At 45.7% G+C, this 27,725-nt stretch overlaps 1 protein-coding gene across 2 annotated transcripts in view; it reads right to left on the bottom strand.

Annotated features, from left to right (window-relative positions):
* SYNDIG1 (synapse differentiation inducing 1) overlaps positions 1-27,725 on the bottom strand; it is a 194,741-nt gene that overhangs the window by 105,566 nt on the left and 61,450 nt on the right. Inside the window, exons 2-3 of one of the 2 annotated variants that reach the window (XR_002097021.1) lie at positions 25,406-25,543; positions 23,804-23,945 (exon numbers count right to left, since the gene is read on the bottom strand). Coding sequence is in view for 1 of the 2 variants with exons in the window: in XM_019516156.1 (XP_019371701.1) it covers positions 25,406-25,543 (138 nt within the window). In the remaining variant the exon portion in view is untranslated. The remainder of the gene's footprint in view (positions 1-23,803; positions 23,946-25,405; positions 25,544-27,725) is intronic. The other variant, XM_019516156.1, reaches the window with a different exon arrangement.

The following is a 27,725-nucleotide window of genomic DNA, read 5'->3' as shown; positions in this document are numbered from 1 at the left end:
CCCACTCTGCAGCGGGGGACTGCCCCCCCAAGACAAACCCCAGCTGGGGTCTGGAGCCAGGGAGAGGGCTTAAACACCCCTTCCCTCACTCAAACTTACCTTCTGGCTGCAACAAATCCCAGAGGCATGTGGAAGCTGGAAGAAGAAGTGATGAGCAACCCTGCAGAGTCCTGCTGCTTTAATTCTGGACTGCAAATTCCAGAGAACTTGCGGGTAGCAGGAAGAGGAAGTGAACACAGCCAGAGCGCCCCCGGCTTCTGGTCTGAGCCACTGCAGGCATATAGCTGCATTCCCTGAATCAAAGGTAAATGTTTGTTTGCTTCTGTTTCAGTTTAAACTGTGCAGTTTAGACTAACCTGCAAAGACTGAATTGATTCAGCCTCAGGCTTTTTGACTGTCTGTACCTAGCCCTGCTCTGACCGTGCCCACAGTGGAGTTCCCAAGCATTCCTCAGTGGAGGTGATGTCCATAGGAGCAGAGCCAGAAAAAACAGAGCATCCCACTTATCCCCTCAGTGCTCCAGGTCCTCCTCTATAATATGGGCACAAATACTTTTTTTTTCATGTCTTTTGTCTCTTTGTGACCACAGAAACACTTGTGATGGGGCCTGGCTTGCAACAATTTCAAATTTAGCTTCCGACTAGAATTAAGCTTTGAAGACTCAACTACACTGACTAGGAATAAACATCCCTGTAGCTCTAATATACAATTACATGTTGACTGCCTCCTTCCTTCCCAGACATGTGGAGTGAGCGCAGATTATAGCAATTCTTCATCCTTAACTGCACTGCCTTTGGCATTCCCTTTCTATAAAGCAACTAATGAATAGGAGGCTGCTTTTCAAAAGCTCCAAACCAACACAGAAACAAGAGCCCCATTGGCTTTTAATGGAATCAGTGCCTCTGTTACACTGAGGAGCCTTTGAAAATCCCACCTCCTAAAGGTAAACAAGGATGCATGCTGTGGTTCAGGGCAGCAGGATCCAGTCTCTATAGTAAAAACATATGATGCTGATCAATATGCTAGAGGTAGCTCCTGGTCTTGCTCTGCTCCACTGAACTGTTCAAGGTAGCCATATGGCTCATTGTAATGTTGTTGTTTAAGACCTTCAGGGCCAAGGCTTAAATAGACCATCAAACACAAATGTTTTTCTCTTCCTCCATGGCCACCATTTAGAGGGCTCAGTGCCAAGTAGTAGATGGCACTGACACAGGGCTTGGTTCTGAACACAGCTGCTCACACATGTAGTCCCACTAAAATATATATAATTAGTCTAAAGTCTATATAACCAGTTTGATTAGGGGGTTGTTTTTTTTTTTTTAAACTGATATATTTATATTGTTGGGACCCCTAATGTAGACATGGTCTCACCAATATAAATGTATTTTCTTGTATTAGATGTCCCATATGGGGAGAGATGCATTTGGGCTTTTATGCTGTTGAAGACTCCCATGGGACTGTTGGCTAGCAAAGAGAACTAAGGGGTAGTTCAGAAGTTTGGATGTAATCTTACTTTGTGTGTCACTGTCTGAACAGGAAACTACAGTGCATAAAGCAAGACATAAGTCACTGGAGAAGGTTATCCTTTATGATCTGAGGGAAGGGATGAGGAGAACTGGAAGTCTACCTGGGTGCTGAGTCGATGACATTAGCCATTGTGGAGGAACAATTCTGAATAGCATCACTTGGTGTCAGACATGATGGCTCCAAGGACTATTTGGCTCAACACGCCTATAGTGATAGCTGAATTGGTGATGGGAACCTTCCTGCCAGCACAAGTACATCCACACTGGGAAGGCTACACTGCTATAATTACCTTGCTGTTGCTAAAATAGTACAACTTTTGTGGGCAAACAAGTCCCAAGGGCTTAGGGGACTGGACCATCCCTTGATCTAGGGTTTGATCCTGCTGCTCCTGGAGACGAGGAAAATTCCACTTGGAGTTAGACTGGGTTCTTGGAGCCAAGAGAAAAAGTCAAAGTTACAGCAGTTAGAGGTTGGGTGCTGTTTGGTACAGCAAAAGGGAAACCTGCCACAAGATGGGGAGGGCTTTGTGGTACTTGGACATACTTTCCTTCCCTTGGAAGCTTTGTAGAGTTGAACTCAATAAATGGACTGCAAGTGAAGCTCAAAGTGGCTCTGGATGGCATTGGAAGTCACATCAACTCCAGTGCTGACAGAAGCACTTATAGCCTTGGATTTTATTTGTCGCTACTTTATGCTTCAGATCATAATAACAAATGCAACTTAAGTCAGTGCCATTATGATATACATTAAAGCCTGTGCCATGGTGTTAATCAGGGGCAGGACATGTTGTTCCAACACTGAGCAAGTACATTTTTTACAGTATCCTTAATGTGCCCTCTTGGTTCTGTGAGGAGTGCTGAGCAATTTCAGTGTGTTAACAAATCTGTATGGAAAGGGATGGCACCATGAATAATACTGAACATCATGAAAATTATTTGGTTTTGCTTTTCTTTTTCCTGCATGCTCTTGAAATTTGACAATAGTTCCCAGTTGACATCTTTGCATTACAGTAGCGCTTAGAAGGCCTGGGGAAGGGCCAATGACCCATTGCCCTACATAATTCACCATGCCAGGGCAAGAAACAGACTTTGCCTAAAAGATCTACTGCCTCCATAGACAAAGCAACATTACTATAGTCCTCAGTGCACAAGCAAGAACCTGAAAGGCAGAGAGATTAGGTGTCTTGCCTTCACTCATGCAGAAAGCTCCTTAGCAAAGTCAGGTACTAAAATTCAATCTCCTGATTTCCAGGCTGGTGACATACCCACAGGACCCTCCTCTGAGCACTCTATAAATAATGTCACTTGAATCATGTTGATCTAATTTTTTCTCTGCTTCCAGTGCTTTCATGGAGTGAAGTGTTTGAAAATATTAATTCTTCCACTGTGCTCAAAAAAAGAAAATGATACTACTGATTCCTCCTGATAAATCCAACATAGAACAAGATTAAATATTCAGAAAATTCCACCTTCTAATTAATTAATAAAAGGAAACTACTACCATTTAGTACTATTTTGGCTAAAGCATGTAGAAACCTACTGGTACTCTTTCAGCTCATCTCTTTATTGCTGATCAGGGATCAAGGAATACGACATATAATGTAGTTTCTACTATGGATAGAGTTTTCAGAAGAGCCTAAATCCCTCAGGCATGCAAAGTCTGTTGAGCTGGCATGCCATGCTTCTAAGTCACTTAGGTGCTTCTGAAAATTCCATCCTAGTAAAGAGCATTTTTCAAACAATTGTGTCTTGCTCTCATCATAGCCAAAAAGGGAGGTCTTGAAACAGCTCCCAAACCCTGATACTACCTGTTCAGACTTGGTTCTATCCTTTCTCCTGCTTTTGTAGCATCTGAGTATTTTGCAATCTTTAATGCACTTCTTCTTATGGTGGAGTAGCTCAGAGTTATTAACTCCATTTTACAGATGGGAATATCAAGGCTCAGAGGGGCTGAATGAACTGTCCAATGTCACATACAGCATTTGCCATAAAGTACAGAATTGAACCTAGGTCTTCTGGGCACCAGACATGGTGCTGACCCAGGGAGTTGTGGCCAAAACTTTGACCTGTCTGGCCAAAACTCCTTAGCCTTGGTTCTCTGCTGGTTCAACAATTCCCAATGAACACTGAACTCCAGAAGTACTGCTGCCCCCCCAATAACACCTCCCAATAAATTAGTAATGTCAGGCACACTCACCCCTTCCATTGTTCCTTGCCATTTCTTCCTCATGGTACTCCCTAAATGAATGCTGTTCTCTTCCCTACATGCACTGATGCTTTGCAACCCCCATTCAATGAACCAGAGCATATCAAGCCTCACAAGCAGTGCCCGCTTCTGGGCTGACCCAGGGGCTAGAGGAACCAATTCTCCAGACACCTCTACTCTGAGTCATGGTAGTACCATGGCTGTCATTGGGGCTGCTCCTGAATAGAAGCAGGAAGGCATGACTGTACTGCTCTGTGCTCAGCTCACATTAAGATGGTGAGCTCCACCACCTGCCCAGGGGTCTTGAGACAAGTGAGGTGGCTGGTTCCTCTCTGACTCCTGTTATGCTAGTGGGAAGGGGTTTTCCAAACCCTAACCCCAACCTCCAACAATCTGGTCAGCTGAACCAGATGACACAGAGATGGGAGCAGAGATACAGCTCTGCCTAGTTCCAGACAGGATTGTCTCCATTATGACTCTTGCCCCCGCACCAATGCCTGAAACTGTGATCAGAGAATCCCCAACTTGGTCTGCATGTACAAGACCCCAACCGCCTCCCACCAGCACGCTTGTGCCCTCCTTAGGCAACCTCAAATATACAATATTCTGCTGAGAGACTTCCCTATGGTTACACCGAGAGTCTATGATGGAGCAAGGACTCTATGATCTCCCAAGCTCTGAACTAGGGCCCTTGCTTCTGGATCATCCATTCTCCAAAGCAAAGCCTACTGTACATTAGGGGTGTGCGAAGCAGGCCCTATTCAATTCGGATTTGGATTCAGTCCGGATCAGGGACAGTGATTCGATTTGTTGATTCAGATCACTGTCCCTGATTCAATTCGGCTGAATCCGAATCTGAAGATTCAATGCCGATCTGAAGAATCAATGATTTGGACATAGACACAGATTTAAAAGATTTTTCTACATACCTTGAGGTAGCAGGCACCGCTCGTGATTGCTGCGATGCTGGGGCAGATCGAGTGTCCCACAGGAGCGTGGGGGGGGCCCCCCGCGTACTCGGCAGTGAACCTAGAAATAGACCAGAAGTACTTCCGGTCCACTTCTGGGTCTGCTAAGCAGTGTGCTGTGGGCCCCCCTGGCTCAGTGATCAGCTGTGGGGGGACCCCAGGTGCCCCCCCAGACCCAGGAGGCACCAGTCACTGAACTGGGGAGGTGCAGGGGGGCCCCTGCATACTTCCTGGTGGACTTGGAAGTGGGCCATAAGTGCTTCTGGTCCACTTCTGGGTCTGCTGCTGAGCGCAGTGAGGAGCTCCCTGCACTTCTGTGGGATGCTCCATGCGCCCCAGCTTCTCAGCATTCACGAACCCCCTGCTACCGAGAGGTATGTAGAAAAAAACATTTAAAGCTATGTCTGAATCTCCAAATCTTTCCAAATCTCTCCAAATCAACTTTGAGGGTTCCAATTCGATTTGGAGAGATTAAAGGGTCCTCTGATTTGAATCAAATTTGGAGATTCGGCCACTGAATTGGGCTGAATCTCTGCTAAATTGAATCAGGGACCGAAGCTTTGCGCAGCCCTACTGCATATGAGAGAATTGGGACCCCTGCTCTTTTCCTGAGCTGTTAATATTCTTAGAATTTCTTCCCTCTAGAATGAAACCCGAATGCTTTAGGATTTCTTCAGCCCTATGAGGTTGTATATAAAACAAATGATGAAATGTGAAAATGTGACTCATAACTCATATCAGTCTGGATATGGGGTAGGTTTTAATGCCACCAGCATGGTAGAGGGAATGAAAAAAAGGTCATTGGCGTTTTTTTCAGAGTACATAAAATATTCCATTAGTTTTATTACCAAGAATACATTAAACATCACATGCATTGGTATGTGTATTATAATGTCATGCATTCCTCTGTAGGCTGGAGATATGGCAGGAGGCTGAGCTTAGCAAAAGGGCTATTTTGATTAGAAACTGTCCTTTTCTTTTGGAATGATGTAGTAATATTAGTTAATGAACTAATCTTTCACTTCTGACGGTGCAGATTTCAGTTGTCTGAGACACAAATGAATTGAGTGGTAGAACTGGATGACTCAGGAGAGTGGTAATAAGCAATGGAGAATTTAATCTCTAGGTCACTGGTCTGAAAATTACTAAAGTTGTTAGGCACCAAAAGTAATTACTACAGGACAGCTGTTCAGCACCTTGAACTGAGGCACATATTCAGGAAAGTGTGTGCATTCTCTCACAGCCTTGTGAGCTTGGCCAGACACAGGCTTTGCTGGAAACGTTGGCAGCTCCTCTGTTACTGCTGTGGTTTGATCATTCAATTAGGTCAGAGAAATAAAGTGCAATCACAATAATAGTAATATATTTTTGTTTCTGCATTTGGGTTTAGGTTGTAGAACTTTAAATCAGTCATTGCTCAAAGGAATCAGCAGAGATTTTCCTTTGAGGGCTCCAGACATCTGGAACTGGGATTTACAAAATAAAAGTCCCTAGAAGCCTACAGCAAGGCACCTGCTTGGGGAAAGGGTGAGTATCCTGCAGCTTCTGTTGCATCTAATGGAAGTACCTGGGAACCCATCTGTTGTAGGAATGATTATTATTTAAATTCTTGAATGGAATCATATGAAAGTTGATGCTGAAGGCCTTATGGGGGTCCTGTCTGCCCGGTAGTGGCACATTCTAGCACCAAGGGACTTGAACAGGCCCCACTCATACCCACAGGCATACTTCAGTCCTAGTAGCATGTAGGTGAGGCTGCTTCAGGCCTTGTTCTGTGCCCAATCTCAGACTCCAGCAGGCCTGAGAGTGGCCCTTGGGGATGAGTCCAGAGCAGCCTCCATGGAAACTACTGAGTTAGGAGTGCACAGTAGAAAATGGGTGGTCGGGGCAAAGAAGAGGTGCACTCATGCCCCTTGGTGCTAGGAATCTCTGATGCTGGGAATGGAGTGAAAAATCCAGCTTATTCAACAGGTTGTGTCCCTATCAATAGTGAGGATGACCCAAAGAGTTCCCTCTCTTTGAGCAAGTAAACCTGGCTGGACCATTTGCAGCCCACCATTTTTTGTGTGTGCCCTGCACATGCAGTGAACCTAGGGCATAACAACAACAACAACAACAACAGCAATGAAAATGACAACAATAATAACACATATAATGTCCCAATGGACACCATGATGGAGTTCCAGTCATGGCCCAAGACTCTTCTGTGTTACGTACTGTATGACAACCAATCAAAAAACTTGGGTCCTGCCACAAAGGGCCCACACCCTAATAAGATCTAAGCCCCTCAAAATCCAATTATGTAGTTATGCACAAAAGCTGGCCAACTGTACATATAATGGAAAATGGTTGTTTGGTGGTGCGGAGGAGTGGGGGAAGGGGTAATTTTGGTCCTCAAAATATACATTTCCAGAAGGTGGAATCAGACATTCCAGGTTGGAGCAGGATATGGAGAGCATGCATCTTTTCCAGTGTAAAGCCATTAGAATCAAGCCTTCCTTCAGGAGTCAGCTCTTTGAAACTGGTATCTCAAGCATAATTTCAGGCAATCAAATCTTATTGCTGGGTGTCCAAACCTAAAAATAAATACCCCGGTCCAGCACAAAAAGCAGCCGTGAGATGAGCAGGGGACATGTACTTCATGTCTGAGATTAGACTCCGGCTCTGGATCTTTGGTGTCAGGCACAGGCTTCTATTAGAATGGAAGGAAGATACTCCGGCATTTGGCAGATTGATGAAAGGTCAATGTTAAATCTTTACTGCTGAAAACATCCATTAATTTTATTGCTCTTTATATTAAAGATCAGGTGTGGGAGTAGATTCCTCTTGGCAACATGGGGCCATCCTTGCAAAAGATGAATGAAGACACTATTACATAAACTAAATCCAAATAAATACTCAGAGGAGAAGAATGTTGCCTTATTTCTTTATCATGGAAGTACTCAGGGAAGATAATTTACCACTTACCATCTGTGTTTTCCTGAGGGTCCTTCACATTGACTTGGCCTTTGATACAACTATTGAAACACTGTCTGAAGTCATGCCTTGTTGTTTCCCAGGTAATAAAGGCAGACTGCTGAAGGCAGCATGGACAGAAGACTGGGCAGTTGTCTGACTCTCCCCACCACAACTTCCATCTTTGGCTGAAAAGAGCTAGGCAGGTGCAGTATCACAAGACGGTGAGAGTCACTGAGTTTGCAGAAAATTTGAGATGATCTGCCTTTTTAGCTGATATTTTGGCATGTTCCATCCATGGTGCAATAGAAGTGGTAGAGCTAAGATTGGGGCTCCATGGTACTAGGTGCTGTACAGGCACACCGTGAGAGACAGGCCCTGTGCCAGGAAGCTACAAACTAAAGAAGATGGACAAACAGTAAGATGGGCAAGACAGGCACAGGGAGTGCTATATTTCCATATTAGAAATGGGGAACTGAGGCCTAGAGAGACTGGCTTGCCCAGTGTTACAAAGACAGTCATTAGCACAGACAGTCATTAGCAAAAATGAACCCATCTCACTTCCCAGGCAAGTGGCTAATGGCCGTGACACTCTCACTTCCATAATGCATACTTTTGGGACATATGGGAAAGATATTATTAATGTCTGAGCACTGGATGTCTGCATTACTCCTAAGTGGTGAAGACAGGAGTGAATTACACAGGTCCCCTCCAATAAATATGCATAAAACCTTTGTGCTACACTGTGTCATTATTAAAACCCTGTGTGTTGTGTGCCAGAGGGAAACAATCATAGAAATGCTTCTAAAAGCATGCAGGCGTGATTTTTCATTCTCCTCTGCTTGGAAATGTCAAACTGCCTGATCAATACATAGCTGAAACCGACCCTGCTAGCACCATGGTTGATTGAGCTAGGACATGCGCCACCAGCTGAGGATCTGTCCCCTGGCATCCCTCAGCACTGGCTAGAAAAGGAAGAGAAAAATGTTATTCGATAACATTCAGAACCCCGAAAAAGTATTTAAAGGAGATTTTCCATGTATAAGAATGTCATGAGTCTAAGTTCTGATATTGCGGGTCATGAGCATAAGGACATCTAAGGGCAGTATGTAGATTAAGGGCAGTGTGTGCCGTTAGATATTTGGGAAACCTCACTCTCAGCCATACAGGGAATCTACTCTAAGCCCCATAAGCCTGCAAGACACAAGACCCTTACTACATCGCCAGACCAGAAGCCTTTGTTTTCTTATAGTTCAGCCTGCCATAATTCTCCTCCTGAGGAAATTCTACTTTTAAGGGGGGAAAAGGATAAAATATTATCTAGAGGATCACTATTATGTATTAATAAGGCAGCTCTTTAAAAGCTTCTCACAGGACTGTGATTCTAGCCCCATGCACTACCTGACAGAAACTACCACATGGACAATATGACAATCTTTGCTGCTTAAACTAAACAGCTAAGGACCAGATGCTTTGAGAGGGTTGAAATCAATGAGCGTTAGATGCCTGACTAGCTTGAAGCATCCGGGCCTGCATCTACAGATAGATGCTGTGGTCGATTTGTGGGCCTGTTAGATGAACCAACTAGTAGAAAGAGGCCGTATCTATAAATGAGTACTAAATGACTGTGCAGTAACCTGCGTTACTGCACAGTAGTGCTGATTAACATCTTTTTTGTGATGCTACCGCACAGTATCCTAATATTACTGTGCAGTAGCGTCATGTCATGGTTATTGCCATATGATGCTACTGCGCAATAGTATCGGGCTAGTACACAATCAGCATCTTGTGTAGACACGACCAGAGACAAAGTGCCAGAGTGTGGTTATGTAGGGTGTACCATGCCCAGGGCTATGTTTGAGCAATCGGACTACACGTAAAGTCATCTGAAGGTTATAATACATACAGTTAATTTATCCCACAATTATTCCCATGGTTTCAGAGGCATCATAGAAATGAGAAAGGGGAACAGCAATCATAAGTAATAGAAAGACAAGAAGAGGCTGCAGGGCAGGGAAAATATTTCATACCTATATCCTATTTCACTATTTGGTTCATAAGTGGACTTAGACACCCAAGTATGATTTTTTCCCACCCTGTTCAAGTCCCTGAAAAAGAGTTAATGCAAAAGGTTGGGTCCTCCTCTGCCTTGCTGTTTTTTTGTGACATACTCTTAAGGGTCAGATGACAACATATTACAAAAATCAATACATCAAAGAATTTTCAAGACTTGATCAGGGTGGAACAGAATTGCACTTAAGCATTAAGGGTGCTTATACACATGATGATGTTACCATGTACATGTGATGAACATTTCCCTGTGTGTGGCTTAATGATGTCATACTTGACACGTACACAAGTTTTGGGGGTTTTAAATGAGTTTGCATCTTCACAAACTAAATCACATCCCAGTGTAGTTTAGTTTTCAATGTTGCAACTTGGAATGTTGCAGCCATTAATCTGTCAGCTTGCTCTCCAGCTGTGGGAGAGGCAGGCAGGCTCCACTGAAAAAAGGATTGGGCCCCTCACTGCTTCTGCCTTCAGTGGGCCCCTGTGGCTGCCAGGACACCTGGGGCTGTTTGGGAACAGACTGGCTTGCCCCTGGGGCAGTGTGCGCAGGAAGCAGGAGGGAAGCTGGGTGTGCTGGTGGCTGGAAAAGACAGCAGGGATGGTTAATGAGGTGCTGGAAGCCTGGGTGGCCTTGGGGAAGAGTTGGATTGGGTGCCTCCCAGCTGAGGCAGCACCCCTAGCAGCCCATCCAGATGGCCCTGGGGGTCACTGCTGCTTCAGAGGGAAGGACTAGGGTCCCCTGCAGTTTAGGGGCTGCTTGGCCTACCAGCAGGTTGTCCCCCGACTATGGGAGAGGTGGGCAGGCTCTACTGGGAAAACAAAAAAGAACTGGGCCCCTCACACCACAGGGCAGCAGGGTAGTAGGGGGTGATGTGCTGCTGGAAGTGTCCCCTGGCAGATGGATATTACACCAAGTTTTAACCCACTTGTCACCACTGAAAAACCTGTGGTAATAAGTTATAATTTAGACTTATCCCTTTTAGAAGACTACACAAGTTAGGACTTGGTCCCTCAATTAGGGTGGTTAGTTGACTGGAGACGCAAAGGGTCTGCAGAGGTAGTCTACTGCTCCACAAAAAAGTTCATTGTTTAGTTCATCTCATTCATGTATGCCCGTATTCCTTAAACCAGCTGATCACTACAATACCAGGCCTGTGTCAAGTGCTACCTATTGGGTAGGCACCATCTTCTTAGTCTGCTCTGGACCCTTGATTCCCTGGGCATCTCTACACAGTTGTCCTATCTCTTGTTTAGTGACAAAGTAGCCTCTGCCTGGTATCTGTGTCTCTGGTTATGGCTCCACTATGGAAATTGCCTCAACATGAGTAGCCTTCTGGATCCTCACTGAAGTCAATATATTTTAGAAAGGGCCGTAGAGTTTGGTGTCCACATTACTTGAACTGTGACAACTCCTCCACTTTGAGTTAAGTCACTGGAAACTCCCCTGGGCTATTCGGGTGCTTACAGAAGTGGAAAAAAACAAAACAAAACAGTGTTTTACTTTCACCTTGGCATGCCCCTGCACTGAGCATAGTGCATGCCCATAAAAGGAGCCACATCAGTTTGACTGGCTTGCCCAGCATCTGTATAGCTCATGCACTTCAGCAGGGCTTTTGGGGACTTTAATAGCTGATTGAATCAGCTATTAGACAACAGTGCCAAAAAGCCTCACTGAAGTGCACAAACTATACAGATACAGGGGAGCTGAGTCAAACTGATGTGATTCCTCTTCTGATAAAGTGCTCTTTCCCCCACCCCACATCTATCAACACCCTAATGCCTTAAGATGAGGTACTGCCCTACTCTGGGTTCTCTCTGCTCTGCAGGAACTGTTTCAGAGGCATTGGTCTCTTCTCGTCCGTTGGCCCGAAGGGCTGCATCATAGTGGACAAAATCCATTTTAGAATGTCAGAAGATGCTCCAGAATGCAGATGCGGCAGGATGCCTCTGCTGGGGACCCCATGCAAGCGTTCAGTATTGGGCTTCTACACTCTTCTGGACAGTACTGGGCCACTAAAACAGCAAGGAGGTGGGGCGCAGGAGGGACCCTGAGCAGCTCAAGGTACTATATAACTGCACACTTGGCAATAGCCGCAGGCCACCCCAGGGTTTTAGTGGGCAGAACAACTGTGGATTTTGGGGAACTCTCGAAAAGCCTGATTGCTTTCTCTCTTTTAGGGCAGTGGAAATCAGGCCCCATAGGGTACTTGCTGCAGGCAGAGGTAGCTTTCTGGTGCCTCCTTCTGGTCCCCACAACTCAGCCAGCTAATACTGTGAGATCACTGCTGCCCTGGCTGGGTCTGTGTGTGTTTGGCATGGCTCCTTTGTCCAGAGAAGTCAGGACACTGCCCCTCCAGGTGGGGCTCCCCACCTGGAGGGACATCAGAGATGTTTGGGAGCCTGCCCTGCCATGTGTGTAGCAGGAAGGCTGCTATCTCTCCTAACAATCCAAATGTGTCCTCTCTTTTCCTGAATTTGTTCCCAAGGTGAACCCCTGCTTGTGCTAAACCACTGAGAAGGGGACCAGGAGGCCATGCTAACATACACTGCTCTCTCTCATAGTGGGAGCTACCATACACTCCTCTCTCCACCTCCATCTGTATCACAGCACAAAGCTCTCTAGTTATCCCTTATTATTAGCATTGCATGAGTGCCTGCTAGTTACCTTTGAGACCTGGTCCTCTGTGTGCAAGATCCTGTACTCACACACAGTAAGTGGCACTCCCTGTTTCACAGAGCATGTGGCCTAAAGGGACAAGGGAGATAAAGGGTGGGAGGAAATGTAACTGCCATCAGGCACAAAGCCTACAGTGGAGAGCACAGCCCTTCATGACTCCTAGAAGATAGGTACCCACAACCCTGGGATGGTTGGGGTATGATATACTGGAGGAAAAGTATGTGAATAAAAGTGCTGTGTAAGGTCATCTATTGCTTCCTCAACTGTTATTCCCAGCCTTTCAAGTGCTAATCTCTGTAAGCCTAGTGTGCTAACAAATTGTATATATGTATATATGCATATGCACATGTATATGTAAATAATCACACATATGTAAACAGGCACATCCACACCTACAGCCAGAAAGAGAAAGGTAGAGATTATCAAAAGAACTGGCAGAGGCCCCTATAATTAAGGCTGCCTAAATTCCTCAGTCTAAACATTTAGAACTCTACTACATGCAAGCTGTTTGGGTTGATATTTTACTTAACAATGACTGCTTCATGAAAATGCATGCCAGCTTCTCCCTGGGGCACTGGGCAGATAAAGACATGAGTTTCTGGGAAACACTCAAGGTGGAATCCTCAAACCCTGTTTGCCCTAAATGGCAGTTCTCTAGCCAGGTCCCTACTGGGTGCAGAGGCTGAGCCTGGTATGTACAAGCATACCTGAGCTTGAGCATAGCAAAAGCCAAGTCTTTAGGACATTTGCCAGGTTCTAGGCCCCATTCACCTACAGAGGGTTTGAACCTGTGTCACTCTGATACCCTAGCATTGTAATGTAAATACCAGCTCAGGCTTTATCCAGTGCTCTCTCCAGCAGGTCCCTGGAAGATGAGTCACTGCATCCTGTATTTAAAAGTCTTTAGAAAGAAAGCAGTGCAGTAAGCACATTTCTGTCCCAGGGGGAGGAAGGGTCCAAGCTAGAACCCAGAAGCTGCTCAATTCCAGAGCAGCAACCACCTCACTGAGGTGCACAGCCTCTCACTTGTTCTTTCCTCCTGCCCCCTGCCAATATCTCCCTCTTCTGGCTCCCCAGGGGCCAGCTTCAGAAGGAGAACTGAATAATACCTGATCTGTGGCATGGTGGTTACAGCACTGTGTTGGGAAGTGTCCTTCTCAGCTACAGGTTTCTAACCGGCTATGTTTTTGCAACTTGGATGCTTTTATGCCTCCAATGGGTGTGTGTACATAGAATGTGCGTGTGTTTATAGTTGCATATATACTCAACCAGTAGGCAGCCTATGACATATGCTCAATCTACACCCACATGCTCTATAAGTCTATAGGGCAGGGGTCACAGAATCACTACCTGTACATAAGTGCCAAAAACACCAGTTACGTAGATAGAAAACTGCCATTTAGGTACACATGAAAATAGAATTCTGTCCTCAGTGACTGGCCTAAAAATGCCCAAGAAGAAATGAATGATTCTGTGATCAGTAGGGGGCTCGCCTGGAGTGCAATAAAGAACGTTGGGGAACATGGTTTGAAGGAGGAGCATAAAAGACAGCCTGAACAACTGCCCTCTCACTGAGCAAGACAGGGTGCCGTGGGCATTGGATTAAAGATGGACCCACAGGCGGGCTCCACGCAGCTAGAACAGACAACCTGAATACTAACTTGTGAATGCTTGACTTTGCAGGCTTCAGCCTGTCTGCCTGCAACGGGGGGGCAAATTCTGTGGTTGTCACTCAGGAAAGTTGTCACAAAAGTCAGCATTGCAGATCCCCAGCCAGTGACACTGTGTTGTAGTCACTGGGGCTGCAGTGATTTGCCCCAGCTGAGGCCCTGAATGATTTTTGGTGCAGACCTCAAGACTGAGGTGTCTGCAAACACTAAGAATGAATAAATATTAATTAAAAAGCATCAATGATAATTAACTATTAACATTTAAGAAGCTGTCAAGGAGCCAATAGATCAATGTGTCTTTTAGCTAGGGGCTGGAAGTCTGCATTGCACAAAAGCACCATTTCCCTGTGGGGAAGTAGGCTGTGATGAGTGGACAGTCCCTGTACCTGGAGGCTTGTGGGGAGGTCAGCTTTGAAGACAGCTGCAGTTCCAACCTTTGGAAAATGCTCCCTCATAAGAGCTTTTTGAGAGGAGGAGACTGACGGAATGCTTCTAAATTTGACTCAATCCCAAAATTTAAAAAAAATAAAAGTTTGGATGAATGCTGTTCCTTTGCAAAACCTTTTTACAGCGTGAGCCTTCTAAAACCATTTCTTTTTATTAGGATGGGAAAGGAAACTTTCTTCATTTTTAGAATTCTCAGGAGAGACTGCTCAAAGTGTGCTCCCTCAGTCGTCTTGTTCTGGTACTGCCCCTTATTTCATTAGAAAGTGAACGTAGCGCTCATGAAAGCGATCGGGTTGAGAGCATGGAGAGGATCAAGTATTCACGAAACAGATCTGACATGGGAACAGCAACATAAGCCTTTCCAGAGGTGTCTGAAAGCAGGGCTGGCATTTTCTAAAGCAGTTGGAGATTGCAAGGGATCAACTTTAGGTATCTTAAAGGGCCAGGATTTCTTTTGGGGAGGGGAACACTCAGCCCTTTCTGGAAGTCACCCGCTTTTTAAGGCATCACAACTTGGGTAACTGAAAGCAGAGACCCTGGAAAATCACTAATGCCATTTGAAAATTTAGGTCAATAATCCCATTCTCTATTTTCATGGCCTCTGCTGCCCTGAATGGCATCAAGTGACATCGCTGCTCCTATGATAGAATTTGTTGCAAACTAGCTGACTGAGGAATTTTTCTAAACACAGAACTTTCCAGCCCTTAGCACACTTGGGCTGTAAACCATTCCCTTTTGCTTATATCTCCCACTGATTTCTGTTTGTGAGGTATAAATTGTCAAATAACAGTGACAATGATGAGGTCGCTTTACCTGGTGGGTGGTGCACGTGGCCAAAGGACACCTGTGTTCTATTTCTAATTCGGCTACTGTCCAGTTGGGTGACCTTAGGCAAGTTACTTCATCTCTTTGTGCCTCAGTTTCCCCATCAGTAAAGTAGGGATTGCAAAACTGACCTCTTCTGTAAAGTACATTGAGCGCTACTGATGGAAAGTGCTCTATGTTATTCTTCATGTCATGTGAAAGAACAAATTAAATGGAGTTCACTTATACTGGGAACTTTGCTCCCTGAAAAGCCTTTGAAAATTTCCATCTGAATCAACAGATGTGACATTGGCTTAACTCAGTCATGGTCCAGAAAAAAGGAGAAAAAAATATTTTTCTGAAAATGTTTGAAATGCCCCCCCCTCCCCTCCCAAAACCCCTTTTGTTTATTCATAACTGAATTGCAATTCTTCAAAATAACTTAGGGAAAGGAGCATCAGCAACATTTCATTCACTTAAAACCTTTCAGGTAAAGAAAACACTCCCAGTAACCATTGAATAATTCCTACTTTTTTAAAACAAAAATTAATTACTTTTTTTTCACTCTGCTATTCAAGTAAGTGTGAGGTGATGCAAATTAATTACAGAGCTTTGTGCACCTAGATCACTGTGTGAAGGTTGTAATTAACAAGTGTAATATAAGCCACAGACTATGTGGTAGATGGAAGGGGTTTGGGCCTGCATTTCTGCACTGCAGTCTTCAGCCAAACAGAAGAGAAACGTGGTACTGGATGTTTAAAGATATTTAGCCTAAGGAAGCAACTAGCTCTGCTGTTGGATAAAAGCACCTAAAGCTATGTCTATATGTGTATGTAGTGCCACCTTCAGTCCCATCTCACTGGGCATCTACATTAAAAACCCCTGAGCTTCCCCACCCCACTCCACCCCACCCCACAGTCCAACCTGTTGCCAGAAGCTCCGCTGAGCGTCAAGGTTGGACTGTCCCAGCCACCCACAAGGTATTCAGAACTCATACAAGAGCTTCAGGTTGTAAGCAAAAGAAGGCCACCCAAAGTTAGACGTGCAAGCTTGCAACTGGATAAAGCCTTAGAATCCAGAGGTTATAAGGCCAGGCAATGGTTAACTTAGCTCTTGGCAGTGATTTCTCCTCTTTCAGCATCCTGTCCCTGCTCTACCCTCTATGGCTATGGTCAGAATCTGGAGTTCCCCTGCCTTCATTCTGGTGCCCTAGTGTGCAAACTCTATCAGGCACTCCTCTTGGAAGCAGGGATTAGAGCAGCACTCAGGAAGAGTGGGCTTATTTTGTGGCATGCCTGCCAAAAAGGATTGGCCACAACTCCCTTAGAGGATAGGGTTAAAATTCAAAGGGACCTTATTTTAATGGAGAATTAGGCTCTAGAGAACAAAATGAAATTCAGCAAAGATAAATGTCAGTTGCTGCACCAGGGAAAGAAAAATGAAAATTCACCAGTACAACCCAGAGGGATAATTAGCTTAGCAGCAGCACTACCAACAAGGATCTGGGGGTTATGTGTCTGTGTTAGACATGATACTCTTCAAAGAAAAGCAAATAAAACTTTGAGTTGCATTAGCAGATGTATTGCTTGCAAGACAGGGGAGGTGATTGTACCACTGATGTCCGTTAGGTCCCAGGTGAAGTACTGCGTCTGGTTGGGCATACTCCATTTTAAGAATGAAACAAACCAAAGAAGGCAGGTGACAAGGTGATAAAAGAGTTGGATGCAACCCAGCGAGGGAAAGTAGAAGGAACAAAATCAGTATTTTGGAAAGGGGACATGATAGCAGGTTTCAAATGTTTGAAACACTGCTGTAAAAAAAGAGGGAGAAACACTGTTCTCCCTTGCTACAGAGGACAGGGCCCACGGCAGTTTGTTTAAACCACGGGTTGGCACCCTGCAGTCCATGGGCTGGATACTGCCCCCGAAGGAACCAGATCAAGCCTCAGGTAGATCAAGGGCTGAATCAGAAGCATGGTGGCAAAAAGGTATGCCGAACCCTGGTGTAACCCTGCAGCAAGTCAGACTGAGACTACACTTTAGGAAAAATGCAATAACTGTAGGAACAGTAGGGCATTGGAACCAGCTACCCAGGGAAGATGTGGGATCTGCTGCATTGGAGGGTTTCAAGAAGAGGCTGGACAGGCACCTATCTGGGGTAGTTCAGGAACAGCACATCCGGTTGGATTGGATGAGCTCTGAGGTGTCCCCGGATCCTGTAACTCTGAGATGATTGTTAAGTTTGTAACTCCACACACCTGTCATGGTTCCTGCAGAGGCTAAAATAAACAATGGTGCCCCCTGGATTCTTGTTTATAAACCACTTTCCTATTTAGCTATTTGCTTTTCCAGTCCAAATGTTTCCCTCTCAGTTTTTTTTTTTTTTAAAGTTTCATTTTTACCAACTGTAACAGGGTGTCTTCCCAGGGCCTTTTAGAATTTGACCTGCCCACCCACTTCTGGGCTAACTGCCTGCCTCTCTCTCCTGCCACGTCTTGTTGTTCAATAATTGATTTCTTAATTAGGTGGGAGGCTGCCCTTTGGTGGCCCTGTTCTCCTGGGCCTATGTATGCAGCTCCAACCACCCCTGTACTGCAGCCCAAACTTCGCAGATGGCATCCACATGATGTTCATAATCCACACCATGACTGGTACTCCTGGGTCTCACAAGGACTCTTACTCCCTCTCTGGAGCAGCAGGTCATTGTTCTCTCCCTTGCTAGAATGTTTGACCCACACTTGGCCTTCTTGCAGTGGAGGACTTACCGGGGTCAGGACTCGCCCTTAACTCTCTGGCTGAGCCCCCCCAGTCAGCCCTTGGTCCAAACTATGGCTTCAGGCATCCATGAACATGCCTTGATTTCTTCCCCACACATGGGGTTCCTCCTATGCCCACTCCAGGGCCACTATACCATGCCCCACCCTGGGGTCTTCTCATTATTCTCAGAATCAACTACTCACAGGGCTGGCCCTTGCGCTGCCCTTCAGGCTTACTCCCAATTCGACCCTACTCAGCCACCCTCATGCACAGCCCTTCTGGCCTACTCCTTTGCAACCCTACTGCAGCAGGGCACTAAGGTACCTGCTACTTGGAAAGCTGGAGTAGTGGCTCAGGTGCTGGTTGCTAGGGGCAACCGGAAGGAGTTAAGGATACACACCTGTTTAGTCAGCTGAACGGAAGGGGCAGGGCCTGGCTCAGATATAAATCGCAGGCCAAAGCCCAGGGAGAGAAGAGCCTGCGGCCAAGGAGGAAGGAGCTTGGCCCTGAATGTGTGAAAGAGAAAATGCCTGGATGTACAAGCAGCTAGTGACATGGGTGAGCAATGGAACACCTGCCATGTGATTTGGAGGACGTTTTAGCCATGAGGCATAGATTTGTGTTATAGCCTATTGGCTTGTGTTTTTGTTGTTGTTACTCCAGAGGACCGGGTGAGGCTATTACGGGTTGAAGGAGGCCTCGTAGGGGTTCCACGGTAGCGTGGGGACCCCAGTGCCAGAGAGGGCACAGCATTTGGGGGTACACCGACCCCAGCCCGAGAAGGGGGGCAGCGGAAAGCCCCGAAGTGAAGGAGGCAGTGCAAGAAGCCCCGGAGAGTGGGCTGCATGAGAAGCCCAGAGAAGGAGGCAGTGTGAGACACCCCAGAGAAGGGGGCAGGGTGAGAACCCCAGAGAGTGGGCAGGGTGAGATAAGGCTGCAGGAAAGCCTGAGTGCCAGTGAGGCTCGGGGTGAATGAGAAACCCCAGAGAGAGGGCAGCGAGATGCCCCAGGACAAAAAGGGGCAGCAAGAAACCCCAGAGCAAGAGGGGGCAGCATGAAGCCCCAGAGCAAAAGGTAGCGAGACAGGCCAGAACAACGGTGGGGTGCAAGTTGCAAGACAAGCCAGAGTGCCGGTGAGGCGCCGGTTGCGAGACAAGTCAGAGCACTGGTGAGGCGCAGGTTGTGAGACGAGCCAGAGCGCCGGTGGGGCGCAGGTTGTGAGACAGGCCAGAGCACCGGTGAGGCGCAGGTTGTGGGACATGTCAGAGCGCCGGTGGGGACCCAGTTGCAGGACAAGCCCAAGCGCCGGTGGGGTGTGGAGAGTGAAACAGACCGAACAACGTCCAGGATATCTGTGAGGCTTGGGGCGTGGTACAGGGGTGGTTGGAGCCACACACAGACCATAAGGCTGGGGTGCCCGGAACCCCATTATAGAACCGAGACGTGGGGTAGCAGCAGACCCGTAGCCAAGGGAATGAAGGGCAGCCTCCCTACAATAAATACGTAACATCAAAGATGTGGCGGGTGAGATTCCGAGGGTGCTCAGAGAACATTTGGCACGGTACAGAGGACCCTAGGGTTCCATCCTGCTACACCTACTCCGTGCAGGGCCACCTCATCCCTGTCCTCTCAGGGCCTTCACAACTGCCCTCTCTCTTAGGCTACACAACGGCCCCCACTCTCCAGTGTCCCAATCAGGGGCCTCTGGGGTCTTGCTTCCCTGTGGGCTCAAGTGGCTGTAGCCATGAGTGGCCCTCATACCCACCAAGTTGTGGGGGCTAGGGGTTATTAAGGTGCCCCGACCCACCTTTCACTGGGGTGGTAACTGGCTGCCATTTCCTGTCCCATTCCCAGGGGGTGGACAGTGCAATGAGCAGCATGGGGAGGTGAGTCCAGGGCCATGTAGTGCCACAGTGAAGGGGACAGTGGGGAGGTCACTTACGTGGAGGAGCAGGGGGACCCAGGGCTTGCCTTAGTGTGGCATCAAGAGGCATGCTGCCCCTGACTGCTAGGAAGTTCAACAACCGTGGGATAAAATATTAATCTGTTCCATAGTTAAGCCTCACTATAAGAAATACTACTTTTAGTGAGCCTCTGATTATAACAAACCCAACTTTCTATCATATAAACAGGCAAGCTGCTTACCATGAAAACTTTTGTTAAAGCAGCATCGTGTTTTCCAGTCAACTTAAGGTCCAACCAGAAACCAGCTCTGTGCACTGCTCTTCATGAAGATTAACAAGTAACGTGACTTCAGAATTTCCCGAGATACAGCATGCTAAAGAATCATGGTATGCAACCTTTCAAACCAGTGCAAATCCACTTCTATTTTTCACTCAGAAACACTTTGTATGGTAAAGCCATACCAGATAATTCTTCTCTTGCCTAAAAATAAGCAGATTGATTTAAAAGTGATGAGGTTTTTAAAAATAACAAATGTTGGGTTCCTTTTATTATCTTACTGGTTTTTGAAACATCAGCTGAAAAACATGTATGCTATTCTCCATAAGCAGTAAAGCGACAAATTTTATTTTAAAATGAAAGCCGAGATTCTTGCTCAGTTCCAGAGGCTAGAGGTTTAGGAAAAGAAACCAATAAATATATGCAAGAACTGACAACACCAATCCTGAGATAGGGCTTCCTACTGAGCAATGTACTATATTTCTCCTTTCTTCTGCTCATAAAGGTTTTATTGGAAATTGCAGCTATGAAATGTAGACTGCTTGCAATTTTAGTTTAAGATCATATATAAAGGACTCCATTTTGATTTTGTTAAAAAAACTAGTGTAAAGTGATTGATCCTAGATCTGCAAAACAGAGCAGACACAATTGATAAGCCATTTTAGTCATTAAAAATCAGATTACTCTAGACAAGGGCCATGTCTAAGAGTTACTTCAGATTAATGGAGATTGGACAAGTAATTAGAATGACTCATTCATGTTAAGATGCTTGTAATGTAGCTGTGACTGCTCCTGAGAAAGGACAAAGGTATTACTAGGTTTGAAGCCAAAGTCACAGACCAGTCCTCCAGCTTGTGCTAGGTGGAGGTCACCTGAAAGAGTCCAGTGGTCCATACTTGCATTCATCTTATACAATGAAAAGAACTGCTCCAGTATGCTGCCCCCATTTAAAAAAAAAACAGCCCACACAGGCTAGTAGATCACAACCAAGGAAAGGGAAAGAGAACAATACCGAAAATGATCTAACATTGTTCTATCTTCCAACCTGAGCACTGATAAAGTAGATAGAAAATAGGTTCCAAAAAAAAGTCAGCAAAGATGTTTGAGTCTAAACCAGGGGTGGGTAAAATATGGCCTGTGGGCTGGATCCAGCGTGTGGACCGACTTTGTCCAGCCCATAGCAGGTCCCTCAGTCCTGCCTGGCCCAGGCACTGTCAGGCGGTGGTGCATCCTGCCACCTGGTCTAATAAAACATATCAGATTTACCCAAAGAACTTTGTCTGCCTAAGTCCATTCAGACACCCAATAGATTGAATGGAATCTGGCCCTAAGAGTCAGTGACTTCTCCCAGATTTGCCTGGGGAAAGATTGCACACATAAAAATTGGGTACAGGTTTCCCTTGCTTTATGCAGGTTTTGTATGTGTGAATTCACTCTTATGTAATGAGCCTTATGCAATCAGTGTGGTGGAAGCCCGCAGTCAGCTGCTTTATGCATTGCATTGTGGGAGTGACATGCCCCAAAATATAGTTTCCTGTGTGGATCTGTGCTCCTCACTCATTGTCTGCAACACGTTTCTGTAGTTGCCATCCCCATTATGATAGTGCCCTATGCTTGTGTATACTGTCTGTTGTGGGTGAGTACCAAAATTGTCTTGTAAAAGTGGTAGAAATGGGTCTGGGGGTCAGTACAGTCGAGGTCTTGGAACATATCTCTATTTGTTACATTTCCAAGTGGGTTCCCTTTATGCAAATTCCAGTTATGTACTGTTTTCCAGGAATGTATGTACAGTATAAAGCAAGGGAAACCTGTATTCAGATAAAGAGGAGCTGTTTCTCGTTACTGCAGTGATTTTATTGTGCCTTATGGAAAAATCAAAGGCCCTCACACATCCATTGGGCCAGCATGATTAAGGCACATAAGTTAGTATAACCAACTGTACACAAACATCACATCGAGCTGCCTTTGATTCCCCAGCCTGAATAATCACTGAGTTGACTGGAAGAGGAGTGCAGGGCAGCCTCTGACCTGAGCCCCGAGTATGGATGGACTTGCACCGCCAGTGAGACACCATCCCCACTTTGCCCCAGCACCTCCCTCATGGAAAGACACTTCCCTTTCTAACTGCTCTGAGCACTAGTCAACCACTGGGAGCAGGTTCACTGTGGCTACTCACTGGGCTTTCTGGTGTGCTGCACAATCACAGTAGACTCTTCCCAGAGAGTCACTTGCCACCCACATCCATTTAATTTCCAAGCCAACTTCTCCTTTGAATTGTCCTAACCAGACCCAGAATGTGGGATTCTTCCATTGCCAACCTCTGTGCAGTGCCTTTACTTCTCCAGAATGTGATTCAGATAGCTTCCAAAGTATCTGTAAGTCTGAGACCTGGGCTGGAGCCTCTGCAGATGCAGTCAGTACCATTCAATGTACCAAAAAGAATCTCTGGGGCAGTACTGATGCTTTTTTAGAGCCCTGGGGAATATAATTTTTTTCCATCTATAAATATCCATGACACCTTAACACACCTGTCTTTGCCTACTTGAGGCAGCAGCACATGCAAAATACCATATCCTTTCTGTCTGTGCTAGCACTACCAGGAGTGACTAGAAATAACGGTCACAAGCTGGCAGAGGGTAGATTCAGACTAGACATCAGGAGGCGCTACTTCACTGTCAGGGCGGCTAGGATGTGGAACCAGCTTCCAAGAGAAGTGGTGCTGGCTCCTACCCTGGGGGTCTTTAAGAGGAGGCTGGATGGACACCTTGCTGGGGTCGTTTGACCCCAGTACTCTTTCCTGCCATGGAAGGGGGTCGGACTTGATTATCTGCTCAGGTCCCTTCCAACCCTACAGACTATGAAACTATGAAATACCAAGAGGATTCCCTAATAGCCAACTAAGCAATGGTATTAATTTGGCCAAAATTTCTTCCCAACCCTAAGCAACTGATGTTTTGCTTATGCCCTGCGGCATGAATGGACTTCACTCATACGCTTTTATCCATGTCAGTCCAACTGCATACAGTTCTTGGAATAGTCATACATAAAATGCCTTATCTATTTTATAGTTATATAGGGCTTTCACCTCAATTAGAGCTGGTTGGGAACGTTTCAATGAAATATTTTTTATTAGAAAGTACTGACTTGTCAAAACCAAAGCTTTTCATGGAAGTGTGTCTAGTTCAGAGAGATGTTCGTTTGGGAAGGTTTCTCAGGTCCAGTATGGAATTTCTGCTGAGAGGGAGAGATCCCAAAAAATACACAGTGGTCAGAGCCTGGGGGATCTCTGGAGAAGAAAATTCAAATTCCTGCTCTCAATCAGGCAAAGCAGTCACTTGAATTCAGGTTTTCCATAGCAGCCCCCCAAGTAATTCTATAAGTCTAAGTGCCCTTATCACTTGGCTGTTCAGGGGAGGAGGGCATGCCTTCTCTCTGTTTCACTGCCAGAAAAAAATATGTTTTTTCTACAGTTTGTTCACTTAGTAGGATGAAGTTCCTCTGAAATGGTTACTATTTAATATGGAAATCCTTTCAGCCTCCTACCTTTTGATATATGTCTAATCTCAGATCTGGGATGATGATGACGGTGATGATGATGATGATTAATAGTCCTGGTGGTGGTAGTGGTGAATAGGTTGTGCTGTATTTATTTTGCCTGGATAAAACCAGCCTGCATTTTTTCTGCCTGCCAAGAATACCAGTATTACAGTAATGTTGTTAACACTGTATTTCTCCCAACTGAAACAACAGTGCTAAATCCCAAATGTACACAATTGCTGACAGCATCCAGGAATAATTCTCAAGAGGGAAGAAGAAAAAAGGTATTGCATATAAACCTTCACGCTGACAACACTGTATGGAGTAGAGAGGACAATAAACTACGAGTACAGAAATGCTCCAGGTATGTAATCTTCACGTTCAACTTTTACAACCAGCTTGCAAGTTCCTTACCCAAACCTGGGGAAATCAATATCACTCAGACAAGGAAACTTGTTAAGCTCTCTACTAGGTCAGCCTTAATTTCCCCTGGTGTTTGAAGGCTGCTGAGATAAAATTCCTATTACTCGTACTTTATTTAAAATATAAACATGTAGACTTATACCTCTTCCCTCATTATTAAGTAAATAGTTTTCTCATTTTCCTTTGTTCTCAAGGGCCTCACACCTATCCTGGTACATATGTATATGACAAACATTCAATGCTGATAAACTTTTAGAGCTGGGCCATTACAGAATCAGACTAGAAAGCAGCTCATTTCAGTCTTGTGAAGTACAGTCAGTCTGCTCTGATGTGCTGCTCCATTTCTCTCATATTTTTATCTAGTATTGGCAGCGCACTTCATTATAACTACTGATGAGTCCACCACTGTGATTCCATTTCTGTACACTTACATTATCTTCCACTCAGAGAAACTCAGTAATTGTTCTTCGGGCGCTTAGGGCTTTATAAGGACACACACTTGATGGAGTAGATATAGAAAAGTTCAGTGGATATTAGCCACACCGAACTATAACTGCCTAGAAAATGACAATCCATTTCAGAGAAAAATACTGTATTTTTAGTTGTTTTTTATCCCAGATTAGAACAAAAAAGCGACATTTTTCATGGAAGCATTTCCATAAAAAAATTATAAGGGGAGAAACGGATATAAAATATATCTGATTTTCTGGCTGCTTGCCTGGGACACTCTTGTCAGTTTTACTCTCCAGGTAGGCAGTCAGGAAGCTGGCGTTTTGATTTCCCTGGGGCAAGAATCCTGACTTTCAGGAAAGGTTATTTTCTATCAGAAGTTTATTCCAGCAGAAAAATCCACAGCAGCCCTGCCATGAAGCAACATGGGACCAGACCACCTGAATTACAGCTAACATCTCAACTTGGTGCAAGGTAAAACAGACAGGGGTATATCCCATATCCATACACATATAGACCATCGCATACACATGCACACATACATATAGAGAGAGGAAACCATGGTATGCAGTCACCAGTGGTTTGTGCACACTCAGAACTCCACTCCACTCTACCCAGAGAGTGGGTTTAACCCCAATAGGTGTTTCCTGCAGACCCCTTCCCTCAATGTGATGCATGTGGGCTCCTTGTTAAAATGCAGGGGTCTGAGTACAGCAGGCAACATTTCAGTCTTACCTCATGCGACAGGTAAAAGGCAGCAATCCCCAGTGGCCAAAAGCAGCAGAGCATAGAGAAGACGCTGAGGCCAAGATGGTCCCGGGGTGGCATCATCAGGAAGTTGTCTTCGCTCTCTGTGTCACTGGAGTAATCACTCTGGAAGAGTGAAGGGGAGAAAGAAAAAGGCTCCAATTAATGAGGCAGCTCTTCCTCCCCTGCCCAGGTTCAGCCTGTGACCGTGGGCTTGTAGATCTTCCTTTGGAATTCCCAGGGCACTTCTAAAGCCCAGGACCCACTGCCATGCCCTAATCAGAAGGGGGGGCTCAGGGGCAGAACCTGTGTGTAGCCACACCAGCCCCCCTGGCAAGGTTTCTCAGACTTCAAGGAGTCACTTCTAACTGTTTCACATTGACTTCTGTCTGCACAATAGGACCTACTGTAAGAGCTAGGACAATGGCTGTGCACTAGGCCTCCATATCCTACATGCTCTGAAGAGAGGACTCTGTGCCACCTTCAGTTAAGTGATACTGTAACAAGAGGATGGAGGGAAGCCCAGTGGACCTGGCTATGCAAAGCTACCAGCCCCAACATGACCTGTACTGGTGTCACTGGAAGGAGAATCCCACTCATATTTTTTAATGCATTCTTGGTGCTTTGGCATACCACCTGTCATAATCCCTGCACAGCTCTGCAGGGTAAGCAGCACTGAATGACTCTGAGTTCCATAGGGGAGCAAAAGGAAAGACCCAGGTGTTTTCTCCAGCACTTGTCCTGTCCCAGAAGTAAGAGAAGGCAGCACATCCTAGAGCTAAATCTTAATGACTGGTGTGAACCTGAAACCTCTGGTTTTGTGGAACATTTCAAAAAATGAACTTGAGCCTATGCTATTTCCTTCTGGTATGTAGCTGCCTGCTGGCTCTGTACTTCCAGTGTCTGGCTCTGCCCCAGCTTGGGAGGGTCCCTCCAAAGTAGTGTTCCCTCACCCAGCTACAGGAAATCAACTGGACTTGCAGGTTCTTTGGCAGAAAAGGAAACTGAGTTAGGAGTAGACAGGCTCTGCAGAAAGGAAGCAGAAAGGAAGCAAAGCTAAGCAACATCCTGCTAGCAGGGACTGGGGAATGGGTGGGATTTAGCAGGACATCTGGGTTAGACTGATGGGCAAGATTAATGGTGAGCCTCCCAGGTCAAAGTCAGAGGTGTCTGGGCATCCCATTAGGCCAACGTGGCTAAGGCACATTGGTTTCTTTAGCTAACAGCACCCAAAGGAGTGACGTGGCAGCAATGTGTCCAGCTGGGGGCTGCACATAAGGTCAAGATGAAGTCAGGGAGCAAGAACTGTTTTGGGAGAAAGCAGGATTAATGGTGAGAACCTCTGGGGGTATGTGACTGGAAGCCCTTGGAAACAAAATGTCTTGGTGTGTTTGTGAGTATTATCCATTTAACTGGTAAGCTTTGGAGGCTCAATTTAGCAGTGTCTTTAGTTAATCAGGGACATGATGTCAATAATTGAATAGGAGGGGCCACAGGGAAGGTTCTGAATTAATTTGGGGGGTGATTAGAAGGGAATTTCACAGAACTGTATGGAAAGTCCATGCATGAGAGAACATAATTAAAGTTGATTGTTGCTGTTGTTATTTTCCCTTTGAATACTACTTTTTATTCTTGTTTATACACAGGGTGCATCTACACATGAAAGTAGTGTTATGCAATAAACTCTGGTACAGTTTGCACTGGAGTTTGTTGCTCCCGGGTGCAGTGTTTACACATGTGCCTGGAACTACAGCACATTGAGCCAGGGTGGTGTTGTCCCAACTCAATGTGCTGTGGAGGGGCTGGCTGGGGCACAAGGGTCCTATAGTGTGGGGGCACCCTTGAGCCCCAGTCAGCCTAGTCACTGTCTACACATGGCTTGTGGCGGAGTAAATAATTCTGCCATAGAACAGTACTTGTACTGGGCAGTACTATTCTACAGTGGTGTTAATTAGTTTACTCCACCCTAATAGCACTGCACATGTATACTGTAACACTTTACAGTGGAGTTAATTAGGCAACTCTGCAGTACGTGTCTTGTTAGATGCACCTCCTGGGACTTTACTGAAACTGGTGGTGGGGCAAGAAGAGGTAGTTTGAATATTTTTTCCTGTCCACACAGGCCACACTAAGCCAAATGCATAATACATTTTGTCTACTGCCATGTTTTACAACCAGGCTATAGCATGGAGCTTCCTTTCATAGTTTCATAGTTTCTAGGGTCGGAAGGAACCTGAGTAGATCATCTAGTCCAACCCCCTGCCATGGCAGGAAAGATTACTGGGGTCAAACGACCCCAGCAAGGTGT

Source organism: Gavialis gangeticus, unplaced genomic scaffold, assembly GCF_001723915.1.
Source record: "Gavialis gangeticus isolate Ggan-Ray unplaced genomic scaffold, GavGan_comp1, whole genome shotgun sequence".
NCBI lineage: Eukaryota > Metazoa > Chordata > Crocodylia > Gavialidae > Gavialis > Gavialis gangeticus.
Note: the sequence above shows the minus strand (reverse complement) of the source record. Positions and strands in the feature narration are given on the sequence as shown.